The sequence below is a fragment of the Vespula pensylvanica genome, chromosome 1, assembly GCF_014466175.1.
Source record: "Vespula pensylvanica isolate Volc-1 chromosome 1, ASM1446617v1, whole genome shotgun sequence".
NCBI classification, from domain to species: domain Eukaryota; kingdom Metazoa; phylum Arthropoda; class Insecta; order Hymenoptera; family Vespidae; genus Vespula; species Vespula pensylvanica.
This window is the reverse complement of record NC_057685.1, coordinates 702,571-715,344: the sequence shown is the minus strand read 5'-3', so window position 1 is coordinate 715,344 and position 12,774 is coordinate 702,571. Positions and strand designations below refer to the sequence as shown.

Below are 12,774 nucleotides of genomic sequence, written 5' to 3'. Positions count from 1 at the left end.
CTCATTTAGAGAGACTCGACTGTGAAAAACAGCCAAAAGATTAGGCGCTAACAGTTGTTATTTTTACAAAGGACGAATCGATCTCGTCTCGTTCGTGATCGCTTCGAAGAATTACTCGCATTATGTACATAAATATTTTACGTTTTTTCTTTTTTTTTTTTAACACTTGCTTCGTGGTAAAAGAATCTTATTCAGAGTACCTATGTTCTATCTAATCGTAGATTCGTCGACGGTGAATGCGGCTCGAACAGCGGGGACAGTACAGGTCAATTGGAACTGAGCGGTGGCGAGCAACTCGAAGAGGCATCACCAGCGTCCATCCTCGAGACAAATAATAATAGCTTATTGCACGAAGATTTGGAACGCAGGATACCTTAGCCGCCTTAGCTTTGGAAAGCTAAGGATCGCTTCTTCACGATAAGATCCCGGTATTCAGCGAAGCATTCATTCTCTACGACTGTCAGCAAATTCGATTTGCAAAGCAGGAAGCGATACCTCGCAGGAAAGTTAACCAAAAAGGCAGAGAAACGAAGGACGATGAGGAGGAAAAAGAATAAGAAGGTGATAAAAAAAAGAGGAAGATGCGAAACGATCTTTCGACTCGTATGCACGGATAAAAGTGAGCGGGGGAGAGAGAGAGGGAGAGAGAGAGAGAGAGAAAGACGACGATAACTTATACATATACATATACGCGCACATATATATATATATATATATATATATATATACACAGGTAGTTACTACCATTACGAATCAATTCGTTCCAATCTCTCTTTCATAAAGTGAAAACTCATATTTCCTCTATAGACGTAATGTTATTAACATATTTTTTTATTCCCGACGATTAATTTCTTTCTTTGGAAATCTTAATAGTATTAAATAATGGAGTATAGATCATTTTGATATTATATTAATAATTAGAAAAAAAGAAAAAAAAAACAAAAAGTCGAGAACTACTTGCATATGTATATGTGAGATATATGTGTATATATTCGGCTAATTCGCAATTAAAATGGTCGTCGTAAAACCGATCGAGATTTATCGAGGACTATGCAATTTGATTTTACGACGCACTCCGTCCAAGGCCGACTTCAAGAGAGAGATCTCTCGAAGGTCGACCGGCTGAGAAGTTCGGCGAAAAAAGAGCGTCCGCGCGAGCAGCGGATCCGTTTTATACTTTCCCTTCGTTTTCTTCGTTCTCCGCGATGATACTTCAACTTGAGTTGAATTTTTGCGTAACTTTGCGAGCAGTTGACGATCTTTTTCTTTTTTTCTTTCGAAGGAATTTTCATTTTATTCTTATAATCCTAAATGACGAAATCCAGGATAGTTCGATGATGTTAAAGAACGAGCGACTAAATTTTTTTCTTTCTTTCTTTTTTTTTTTTTTTTTTTTTTTTTTTTTTTTTTTTTTTTTTTTTTTTTTTTTTTTCTTTATTCTGTCTTTATTCGAGACACCATGGAATCGTAAAATTCTTTCGGCATTTACGTCGCGATGCAAATAATAATAATAATACTAATAGTAATAGTAATAATAATAATAATAATAATAATATTAATAATAATATTAATAATAATAATAATATTAATAATAATAATAATAATAATAATAATAATAATAATAATAATAATAATATTAGTAATAATATTAGTAATAAGATAAATCCTCATACTCGCATTCGTTCGCGTCCCCGTTCTTCGATGTAAAAAATAACATAATATTAATTAAACCGTCTTAACGAATCGCGTCGGAACCATTATGCGAGAAAGAGAGAGAGTTGTGACAGCTGATAACACATCCGATATCTCGCTAGATATCCTTTTCGGATACACGCGTAACCAATAACTAAATAATAAGTCTACGTGATCGTGTTTGAAAAAGAGAATTCCAAATTTACTTCATTAATATTATTTAAATATCGTTCGTATGTCATTCTTTCTTTGACTTCGATATTATCTAACGTCAAATTTTATTAAATATCGAAATAAGAAGTTCAAAATTCCATCGAAGAAAAATTCGTCGATTAAACATCATTAAATCGTTTCTTGAAACTTTCTATCGCTTTTCGTTTCGAGGACTTTCAAAGGCGTTATTGACAGTCGTGTTGTATCGATCAGAGTGAGATGAAAAAAAGATAGAAGAAAAGAAAGAGAAGAGGAAGAAAGAAAGCGAAAAACTGTGATAGAATTTCGTATTAGAAACTCATTTCGTTCCGGACGAAATCCTGTGAAGTTTAAAGAGTTGGGTGCCGAAATTCGTGCCGTGTTGATCCTTTCAGAGGGTTCATCGACAATCTTTTTTTCCATCTCGTTCGAGTGCCTGCACATTACGAGGGAAACGTTCGTCCGAAATTAAAATGAACGTGCGACGTACGACAAGTGATAAAAAGAGAAAAATAGAAGAAGAAGAAGAAGAAGAAGAAGAAGAAGAAGAGGAACAGGAAGAAGAAGATGGAAAAAAGAAGATAAAAATGCGAGCAAGAAGGAAGAAAAAAGAGTAAGGAAAAAAAATGAAGATGAACGAGCAATGTTCTTTTTAAAATCGGTGTACGCAACGGACTATAATCGAACGCGCAAATCTTGTATTATTTCGAGAATAGGGACCAGAAACTTCGATTTAAGTTACCAAGCCTCATATATTCGTCGAGGTTGATCGCATAAATTGCCTCGTGCAATCGAGTTACCAAACGGCATCTCTTTTTTGATAAAAAGGGTAAAAGATTATCGAGTATCGTATACCCAGCTAATATTTTCGCGCGTATATATTTTGTTAAGGTAAAATTCTCTCATATCTTCTCTTGTCTAAGGGGTTTTTGTACTCTACTCGTACTCACCTTAATTTCTTCTTCGTGCATTTATCTTAGTTTATTATCTTTAATTCTCCTTCTATACGATAATCGCCTTGCTACTCGAATATATTTTTGAGTGCTGGTGCAATGCGCCACTATGGATACTTTATTTATAATATATGCGGATTACGACGCAGGTATGTATGTATGTATGTATAAATGAATGAATGAATGAATGAATGAATATATGTATGTATGTATGTTGTATGTATGTATATACGTATGTATGTATGTATGTATGTATGTATGTATGCACGTATGCATACATGCATTCATGCAAGTACGGGATATGATCGAGAGTATTCGACAAATTCACAGAGAATATCTATCTATTTTATAATCGATCGTATATGCGTCTATCCTTGTACAGAGCTTATCAAAGTAAGTGATCAAACTTTTGAAACATTTTCTTTTCATTGATCCTCGAAAACGAAGAAAAGATCTATTGATGTAGGTTCCTAAAATGCGAAGCTTCATTAACTCTTGACTTCATCCAAATTTTTATTTCAACGATTAGTAAAATAAGCTTCCAAAGTTCGTTCACTTGCTATAGGAAAACTCTGTATATACTTCGATTATTGTATACGTGCTGATATCGATAGAAATAATTCGAGTGTCCTTTTGATATATCGAAAGGAAACATGTATCATTTATATACGCACACGCGTGCGTGCGTGCATCACACATTCATTAATTCTCGACTTAAACATATACCGGGATGAACGCACATATGCATATATACGTACATACATATATATATATATATATATATATATATATAATATATATATATTTGGAGTATCTATTTTTAAAAACATTCTATATATGTGTACATATATATATATATGTGTGTGTATGTATATACATAGCTATACATACATCGAGAAAGCATAATATATTGTTATACGATGAAGAGTCTCAAAAGTGCAATGTTTTTTTTTTTTTTTAGTCGTCTTTCTCATTTAAGAACGAGACTTCGGAAAATATAAAGTCTCCTTACACTTAATACATATAGAAAAAGGAAAATTTATCGTAAACCAATGATTATTTTCTTTCGATAGAATATTTCTTCCATATAGTTCCGATCGTTGTAATGGACGCGTGAAAATTTTCGATATTTAAAATTATAAAGCCATTGCGCTTTCCGTATAATTTTCCCCTAATATGCCAACGTTTTTGTTAAATTTTACAGATGCTGACGATGTGATTTGAAGAGCTCCTTTTATATTTCAATTTTTTTTACTTTTATTCCTTATGGGAACGAGAGACAGGAAGTTGAAAATAGCTACGACAGGAATATATATAGGTTAAGGGAAATAAACAGTAAGGAGTTATGACGATTCACTTCCCTTTCCCACTTTCATTTATCCATGATCGATAGAATGACTCTTATCATGAAATTTTTATAAAGAAAGTGCCAATATATATTTTCGTGAAGTCTTCTTTCATTTTATCAAGTTCTTATAACGGTGGTTAATTGATCGATACGGTTGATAATAATACTGTAAATAATAATGCATGGTTTCGTCACATTATATTTTGATAATTTATATACATACATATTTTACGTATGAAGGAAAGATTACCCGCGCTTCCCCCACTCTCTCAAAAGAGACGATAATAATGCGTACGTTAATCAAAAAAGAAAGAAAAGAAAAGAAAAAAAAAAGGAAAGAAAATAATTTTCTTTTAAGTCTGCGTGCTCTTTGTGCGAGTTACTATTCCCTTCGCTTTTAACAATATAAATCATACTTTTGTCTTCCACATAGTTTGAAGTCAGCGATATCACGTTTTGGCTGTTTTTAATACTCTAAGATTATAGGGACATATGTCATGTATTTTGTTAATATTTCTCTCTCTACAATCGCTTTAGATTGTAATCGATTATATCTAGAAGAATATACATCACTATCTATAATATTTTGCGCATCTACAATAACGTTCCGATTGTAACGGTAAAGGTTTATTTCATTGACAATATACAAGGCTCGTCATCGGTTATAGTATTACTGTATATTAACAACGATTATCACGAAATATTTGATAATCTTTACTTCCTATTTCGAAGGTGATATAAATGATTTGATGAACTAATCGATGTCAGATAAGGCAATAAAAATGATATATTTTTCAGCGTGATATATCTACATATATATATATATATATATATATATATATATATATATATATATATATAACTTATGAATTTAATAATGAACTTTTTAATGCACACCTTGCATATTAGTCAAATATTTCACTGACTTTCTTTTATAAATATAATGGTTCCTACAATCGTACGATATTTCAAATACCTATTCATTATCTATTGGTGTTATAACGGTGGTTTTTAGGTTAATAAGTAGATATTCTGATATAGCTTATCTATACAAAATACCTGTCGTTATTACGTTTATCAGAAATAATTATGTCGTTGATGTCTTTGGTAATGTTAATATTCTTTGCCTAATCGAAATTTTCATGAAATAAAATTAATTCTTTTCGATATACATATATATATATATATATATATATATATATATATATATATATATTTAAGTTTCAAGTCGTTAAGAATATGCTCTGAATATTTTCTAATTTCTATTAAAACATTTTTTAGAAGTATTGATTTAATTACAAATAAATTCGACCATTTCTCGTATTAATAGAATATATATATATTTTTTCTTTTTTATAATTTAATTTTTTTAAATAGTCATCCAAGCACGAACATGTCACGAAATGTGCCACTAGATTGCGCTGTTAACAGTAATGGCTGCCACCATTTTACAATCAATAACAGTATTTTCTCTTCTTTTTTCATGTAAGTTTATGGGTGTATATGAATACTGTTTTCTAATTTCTTTCTTATCGGATAGTAGGTTATTGCAATTTCAGAAAAATGAAGTACATTTATGTGTAGGTTAATTAAGACTGATGAAAAAGGAGTGATTTACAGTAGAATTATGTCGAGTAGAAAATAAAAACGTCATTAACGGTTTTAAAATAAATAAATATCTTCAACCGCTGCTTTTCTAGCATAGTTCTATCTTTTTTATTTTTGATTACTAAAAAGAGGTAAGACACAATAATATAAATATTTATAAATGTGATAGAGATTATGTATTCTTTTTATGAAGTGCATGCATGTTGTTTACGTCTATTTCTATAAATATTTTGCATCACTAAAATATTAAACGTCAAATAATATATCATTAACTGCAGCATTACTGGTATTTAAATGTAAATGGTCAGTATTATCGAAATACTTCAATCTCATCCATTTAAAAAACAATTTACAGAATCAAACACAATGAGTTCTTTAACATTGCAAAAAGTACAATTACACGCAGATGTCTATATGGTGTGTTTACACCATGCTTTGTCAACAGAACATTTTGAAGTAATGGGTTTACTTATTGGAAATGTAAGCACGTTGTTATAATCATGATTATATTTTTTTAATGATAGTTGTTAACAAACTTACATTCTTAGATTAAATCATTTTTATTTTTACATTTTAGTGTGTTAAAGGTATAGCAAATATATCTGCTATTATGATTTTGTACCGTTTAGACAAGCAAAAAGATCGTGTTGAAATATCTCCTGAACAGCTATTAAAAGCAGCTGGCGAAGCTGATCGTTTAACTATAGAATTAAAACATCCCATGCGAGTTCTTGGATGGTATCATTCTCATCCACATATTACTGTATTTCCATCTCATGTAGGTATGTGAATATCTCACAAGCAACATTTCTGTTGTACTGAACTTTTAAAATTTATAATCCTATTTTAATAACATATATTATACTTCCAAATTCGATTCTAGACATTGGAACTCAAGCAACTTATCAAACAATGGATTCTGGTTTCGTAGGTTTAATATTTTCAGTATTTTCTGAGGCTAAGGATTCAAAGGTCCACAGTTCTTATAAAATTAAATATTTCTTATATATTATAACAAATTAATTTCTATTTACTTTCTTCAGGAACAAGAAATATCTTTGATTTGTTTTCAATCTCATGATGGAATATCCGTAGAAGTTCCATTAGAAATTGTATGTACTCCAGAATTGTCAGATATATGTTTAAAAGTAGGTTTCTTTTCTATTATGCAACGATTCATGTGCGATCAGTTAAATTAACATAAAGAAATAATACATCATAAAATATATTTTTGTAACTGTAGACAATGACAGACATACCAAAGATTTTGGTGCAAGAAGAAGAAGATACAGCAGAGGCATGTAGAGATCATCCAGATATTTTTGCTACTATACATAATAATGCTGGTATGTATGTGAATAATATTTTACAGCTTAAACATTTGCAAAGAAATTAATTTAATTCGTATTTTCAGTCAAAACTCGCGCACTTCTTCATATCACAGATATTATTACTAGACCTTTAGTACTTACATTTGAAACAAGAATAGCTTTAAATAAATTACGTGCGGCACATCTTCGAAAGCAAATGTTAGAGTTACAGCAACTCTGTAAAGGTTAAAATTCATGATATTAACAATCATCTCCATCGAAAGAAAATTAAACAGATGATCCAAGTCCTATGTACTATTTCCAATTTTTAATATTAATCGATTATAAATAAAATTTATGCTATTTTCATGTTTATTTTTCATATTTGCGATTACTGTCGAAAATAAGTATTACTGCAAGATTATAAATAAATACACGTTACAACATAATTACGTAGATAACTACCAAAATGTCTCTTAAAGAATGTAAGTAGAGAACGCGTATATATATATATATATATGTGTGTGTATATATGTATACATTTCATATATCACTTTGTATTTCCAACGTTTTCTTATCATAATTTGATTAGTTAATAATTCCGAACAAATTTTCAATGATTTTTATTTTCCCTTTCACGAACAAAGATCTGGCAATAATTGCACATCTCTATATGTACACTACGAGAATAACAGCGTATTTAAAGACTTAAACATATTCAAAACACAGATTCTGCAGAACGAGAAAGATGAATAGGATGAGAAGGACTACGTGCTAACCTTTTACGAGGTAGCTTTTCGAGTGTAGTTAACAGTTTTGCAAAATCAGGTCGATTTTCGGGATGGTATGACCAGCAAAACATTAAGATATCCTAAAAATAAAAGTAGACATTAAACATCGTTATCTTTAAATATGAAGTTATTCGAAATTTTACTTAAATCTTACCTTAACATCACGGGAGGCTTGTAAATTAGCCAAAGGTTGCTTCATTCCTTTACCTACTTGCCAAATGATAGCTTCAGGAGGTTGACCTTTGAACGGCCATTCACCACATAAAAGTTCATACCACACAGTTCTGAAATATAACGAATATGTGATATTAAATTTATATAAATATTTCTACAATAGAATAAAAAGTTGATGCGTTACAAACCCAAATGCATAGACGTCAGAAGCATCTGTAAATGGTAATTCTTCTTGATCTCGAGTCTGTTGTGGTTTTAATCGTCGTACAATTTCAGGAGCCAAATAACACAACCAACCTGGTGGTATACTTAATCCATTACCTTTCCTGTATTAAAGACAAATTTATTATTAAAACTAACATTATCCGAGCATTTAAAAAAATATATAATTTACTCACCTATTACCATAACAGAGTTTAGTAACACTGAATAGACCAAAATCAGTTATTACTACTTTTCCATTTTCTAAAAATATGTTTTTGCTTTTCAAATCTTTGTGAACTATACCGCGGGCATGAAGATACCCCATTCCCTGTGTGATCAATTTGTTTATTTGCAAGTATTTTAACACGTGTTGCAGATGATATTTAAATTTATATAATATCATTATATAGCTTTTCTTTTATACATACCTGAGAAATCTGCTGAGCGATAATGGTGGTTTTATTCATATTGAATTTATCTTTTCGTAAATGAATATGGGTGTAAAGTGTCATGCCTTTGCTCATACTAGTTACTATGGCTAAACAAGGGGGTTTCATACAAGCTCCCATAAATAAAACCAAATTTTCGTGTCTAGTTTTTCGGAATGTAGCCACCTATAAAGACGACGCACTCGTAAATGATGCTTACTTAATTAAATAGTAAATAATTTAATAATGCTACGTCGTAAATAAAGTTTCATACTTCTAATTTGAAGGCTTCTAATGTTTTATCGTCATCAAGATAATAGTCCATATTTAAAACTTTAATCGCAACATCTCCATGCCAGTTTCCTCTGTAAACCGTTCCAAATCTTCCAGTACCTATAGGTTCTCCAATTTTTAATTCGTCATATGGAATGTCCCATTCCCTCATGGATAACTATAAACGCATGAAATATTTTTAAACCTAAGTATAATTTTTTTTTTTTTTATATATATATTTAATACATCGTAGATTGCATGACATAAATAAGCTACGTACGCTATTTTGACGAGGCCACCGGCTATCTCCTGGTTCCCCATCAGAAACCTGAGAATCCTGAGAATCTACTCTGACTGGTGTTCTTTCTGAATCAGTGCTAACACTGCCAGAACCAGAAACACTTACCGTCCTCTCACTATCACTCGAAACAGTTGTACTTTCAAAACGATGTGTTTCTAATGTAACACCTTTTTCATTCAATACAACATCTGTAAACATGTCACCTAAAATATTCGATATACTGACATACGATAAAAACGGTATATTACCTGGAAAATGGAACTGTTGCTTCATAGGTGCTTGTGGAGTTTGGCTAGTATTGGCAGGTAATAAAGCTGGACTAGAAGGTGTTGAGCTATTGCAGCTCGAGGTATTCGAACTAGAATCAGCACCCTATAGATACAAAAAAGAAATAATTAAATAAATCAATAGCAAAAAAAATGTCGAAAAGATTTTTCTGAAATAAATACGATAATATATACCTGAAAAGGTATACTCATAGAAGAATGAGGGTGTGACCGCTTTCGATCTCTTCGATTTAACGAAGCCAGTAAATTAGAACTATGATGATTTGGGGATGTTATGTTTGGTTTGTTCAATATCGGAGATACATTAACCATACCTGAAATTTATTATTTTTTAATCTTTACGTTGGAAAATACCATTATCATATATTTAAGGATTATTGCGTTATATCAATCATATATTGCGTTTTAAATAAAATTATAAATAGAAATATTCGTACCATCACCCTGAACAGATCTTTTGAACTCATCAAAAAGTTCTTGAGGTAGGCCACAAGAGGGAGGTACTTTAGATTCACAGTCTCTATGACATTTATATTTACATTCTTTGCATTTCAAGCCAGTTCCTATAAACATTTGTTTGTCACAATAGTCGCAAGTAGTCATCATTTTAAAGGTTTTTGTGAAACGATGAGCAATAATATGACCCATCCCACGTGTTATTACAGGAGTATGCGGTGATTTTGGCACTTGCAAGCTTGTTATTACTAAAATATATAAACGTTTATTACGGTGAAAAACAAAACGAGTACTTGGCAATATACTTTTTCTTGATTTTATTAACATTACCATTTCCTTTAAAACTGTTATCATCACTATCTGCACTGGAATATGGAGGTGATTTAATAGGACTGTTACTATTTGGTAAAAAGCATTCTGTCATGATATCTGCATTGCTACTACATGACCCTGATTCTGTAGGTAAACGATTTCTTCTTCCTACAGAACTAACATAATGTTCGCTTGCACAACTGTAAAGAGAATCACGTGTACCCTATATATTATGTAAGTTCTGCATAAAATTGATTTGTTATATTTTGTGTTTTGAATATTACCTAGAAGCTGTGTCTCCATTTTCGAGACGATTTGCTAACTGTGATTCATGAGATTTTGACTTAGTTAATGGAAACACTTCTGGCTGTGATATAGTATTTTGTAAACCAATTTGATGTTTTTTACAAGGAGGTGGAGTCGTAGGAAATTTGATCGCTGTTATTAAGAAGATAAATTAAAATTACATAAAATAAAAAAATAAATATAGTCGTGTAAAAATACATACCATGCCCTTGTCTTTGTAATAACGGCGTCGAAGGTGGACTAGTGGATGATAAAGATGTTATAGAAGAAGCTTGTGCTAGCATATCGCTAGTGAGATTATTATTGTTATTGTGATATGGAATACTATCTTCAGAGGGAACGGAACATCTTGTAGTACGAGATCGAATTGGTCTAGGAGATGCACCGGTACGTAAATGATGTCTATCCCAAGAATCCCAATACAAATTCATATCACTGTTATCCACATCTCCTCTTAAAAGTACATCTAAACAGAATACGCATTACAATATACATTACAATATAATTTTAATTTTTATTACCAGCAAATATAACATAGATGCAAACTAAATATAGTATTAAAAAATAAAATCAAATTCTTACCCATATATCTACGAAGATTATGCAATGCTCTACAAAGTCTACGAAGTTCTTCATCGTGTTTAACATTATTCTCACCTAGCATAGTACCCAACTCATGTTCTGATTTTTCTTTCAATGCTTCGAGAGAATTAGCTTTTGAACAAACCATCTAAAACATGTTATATACCGGGTTATCTACTTGAACGTCTTATAAAATAAAAGATATAAGAATAAATGTTTGTTGAATACCTTACTTTCTGCATTTAAAAATTCAAGCTAAACATGCTTATTGAATTTATTTAACAAGTAGATAAAAACATATAATTATCGATTAATAATATACATACTTGAATAGATTCTTGAGTGAGACCCACTACACGTAACCACTGCTGCAAGGATGGATACTGTCTCATTTCTACTGGCAATGATTCTACAGCAAGTTTGGCTTTAGTCACCAGTTGCTTCGAATATAACTTAATCAATTTCCCCTAGAACATACAAATAAGTTGTAAACAAAAAAAAAAAAAAAAGAAACTTCTTAATAACTAACTTTACTTATAAAATTTATATAAAATATCGATATCCGACGAGTCAAAAAATTTAAAGCCTAATAAAGAGTAAGTCAGACTTTGTCAACTTGCCGATTAAAAATATTTATTCTCATGTTTATAAGGACTTAATAAACAAACAACTAAATAATGCTTAGTGTCAAATAGAACTTTACAACTTGTTGACAATCATAAAATATTTCATCAAGGTGTCAAAGAGAAAACGAGTACAATATCTTATCTACGATTTAAAAAAAAAAAAAAAAAAAGAAGAAGAAAAAGAAAAAAGAAAAAGGGGAAAAAGAAGAAGAAAGAAGAAAATAATAAGAATAATACTTACTTCCAACGTTCGAATCTCCTGTTGAGTGAGTTCCGCACTGGTCGAGCATTGAGTTCTCAAGCCTTCCAGTCGATCGGCAGAAATGTCAATCATGGATTGAACGACGTCCAAGGCTCGTCGAATCTCTTGTTCCGCATCTTCACCGTCCGCCATCCCTCGCAGGAAACGCGAAGGCCCCTAGTGTCTTCGTCACTTTTGAAAACTTCTATTTTACAGGCATAATGTACCCTTGTACGAGTCTGCTGTCGATCGGCCGCGTTATCACTGATCGTTTGAGGAACTAAACCACTTATCAACATTGACAACCATCTTGGCCGCCTATCACTGACGTCAATCGCTGCCCGGCAATCCGGGACCGTAGCGCCTGCATCTTTCTAGTCTCTCTTGAATGCTCTTTCGAACGTTCCAAAATGCATTTTTTTTCCGTAGCATTTTTATCGTCCCGTATTGCAAATATCGTATACGTTATAAATCTCTAAAGAGATGAGATTTCTAAATAGATCTTGATCTTCCAACGTTTGCAATGTGAATATTATTAATAGCAAAGTTTTCTCACAGAGAACTCGAATAATGTAATTCCACTGCGCCAATTTAATTTTGTATATATGTGCATATATGTGTGCGTGTATGTGTGTATATATATATATATATATATGGATATGTGTATATATATATGTGTGTGTAAGGATA

At 31.4% G+C, this 12,774-nt stretch overlaps 3 protein-coding genes across 9 annotated transcripts in view; 2 read left to right on the top strand and 1 right to left on the bottom strand.

Annotated features, from left to right (window-relative positions):
• Positions 1 to 4,982, top strand: part of LOC122629796 (protein dimmed-like) — a 30,692-nt gene extending 25,710 nt beyond the window's left edge. For all 6 annotated transcript variants that reach the window (XM_043813634.1, XM_043813614.1, XM_043813605.1 and 3 more), the window contains 2 exons: positions 222 to 561; positions 4,042 to 4,982. In XM_043813634.1, coding sequence (XP_043669569.1) covers positions 222 to 378 — 157 coding nt within the window. In that variant the 3' untranslated portion in view covers positions 379 to 561; positions 4,042 to 4,982. The remainder of the gene's footprint in view (positions 1 to 221; positions 562 to 4,041) is intronic.
• Positions 4,983 to 5,519: 537 nt separating this feature from the next.
• Positions 5,520 to 7,552, top strand: LOC122629815 (lys-63-specific deubiquitinase BRCC36-like). The gene is made up of 8 exons (XM_043813647.1): positions 5,520 to 5,670; positions 5,770 to 5,924; positions 6,149 to 6,273; positions 6,371 to 6,575; positions 6,677 to 6,765; positions 6,837 to 6,941; positions 7,037 to 7,139; positions 7,208 to 7,552. The coding sequence occupies exons 3-8, from the start codon at positions 6,160 to 6,162 to the stop codon at positions 7,351 to 7,353; spliced, it is 762 nt and encodes a 253-aa protein (XP_043669582.1). The 5' UTR covers positions 5,520 to 5,670; positions 5,770 to 5,924; positions 6,149 to 6,159; the 3' UTR covers positions 7,354 to 7,552.
• Positions 7,553 to 7,710: 158 nt separating this feature from the next.
• Positions 7,711 to 12,541, bottom strand: LOC122629706 (kinase suppressor of Ras 2). Of its 2 annotated transcripts, none has more exons than XM_043813463.1 (16): positions 12,085 to 12,541; positions 11,544 to 11,684; positions 11,218 to 11,365; positions 10,838 to 11,101; positions 10,614 to 10,767; positions 10,348 to 10,529; positions 9,999 to 10,265; positions 9,736 to 9,875; positions 9,523 to 9,646; positions 9,254 to 9,477; positions 8,975 to 9,151; positions 8,701 to 8,886; positions 8,467 to 8,600; positions 8,257 to 8,394; positions 8,049 to 8,178; positions 7,711 to 7,974 (listed from the first exon to the last, which is right to left on the bottom strand). In XM_043813463.1, exons 1-16 carry the CDS (start codon positions 12,235 to 12,237, stop codon positions 7,822 to 7,824), a joined length of 2,715 nt encoding a protein of 904 aa, XP_043669398.1. In that variant the 5' UTR covers positions 12,238 to 12,541; the 3' UTR covers positions 7,711 to 7,821. The 2 variants fall into 2 exon arrangements, with proteins under 2 accessions (XP_043669398.1, XP_043669407.1); XM_043813472.1 differs by having other exon boundaries at positions 9,254 to 9,462; positions 12,085 to 12,538.
• Between the last annotated feature and the right edge of the window lie 233 nt (positions 12,542 to 12,774).

Coding starts and splice junctions, on each gene's coding strand:
- LOC122629706 (XM_043813463.1), bottom strand. CDS start 12,237: ATGGCGGACGGTGAAGATGCGGAACAAGAGATTCGACGAGCCTTGGAC. Junction 8,887..8,974: donor TAGAAGCCTTCAAATTAGAA/GTATGAAACTTT, acceptor TCGTCTTTATAG/GTGGCTACATTCCGAAAAAC. Junction 7,975..8,048: donor AAGCCTCCCGTGATGTTAAG/GTAAGATTTAAG, acceptor TTTTATTTTTAG/GATATCTTAATGTTTTGCTG.
- LOC122629815 (XM_043813647.1), top strand. CDS start 6,160: ATGAGTTCTTTAACATTGCAAAAAGTACAATTACACGCAGATGTCTAT. Junction 6,274..6,370: donor TGGGTTTACTTATTGGAAAT/GTAAGCACGTTG, acceptor TTTACATTTTAG/TGTGTTAAAGGTATAGCAAA. Junction 6,576..6,676: donor TGTATTTCCATCTCATGTAG/GTATGTGAATAT, acceptor ATTCGATTCTAG/ACATTGGAACTCAAGCAACT.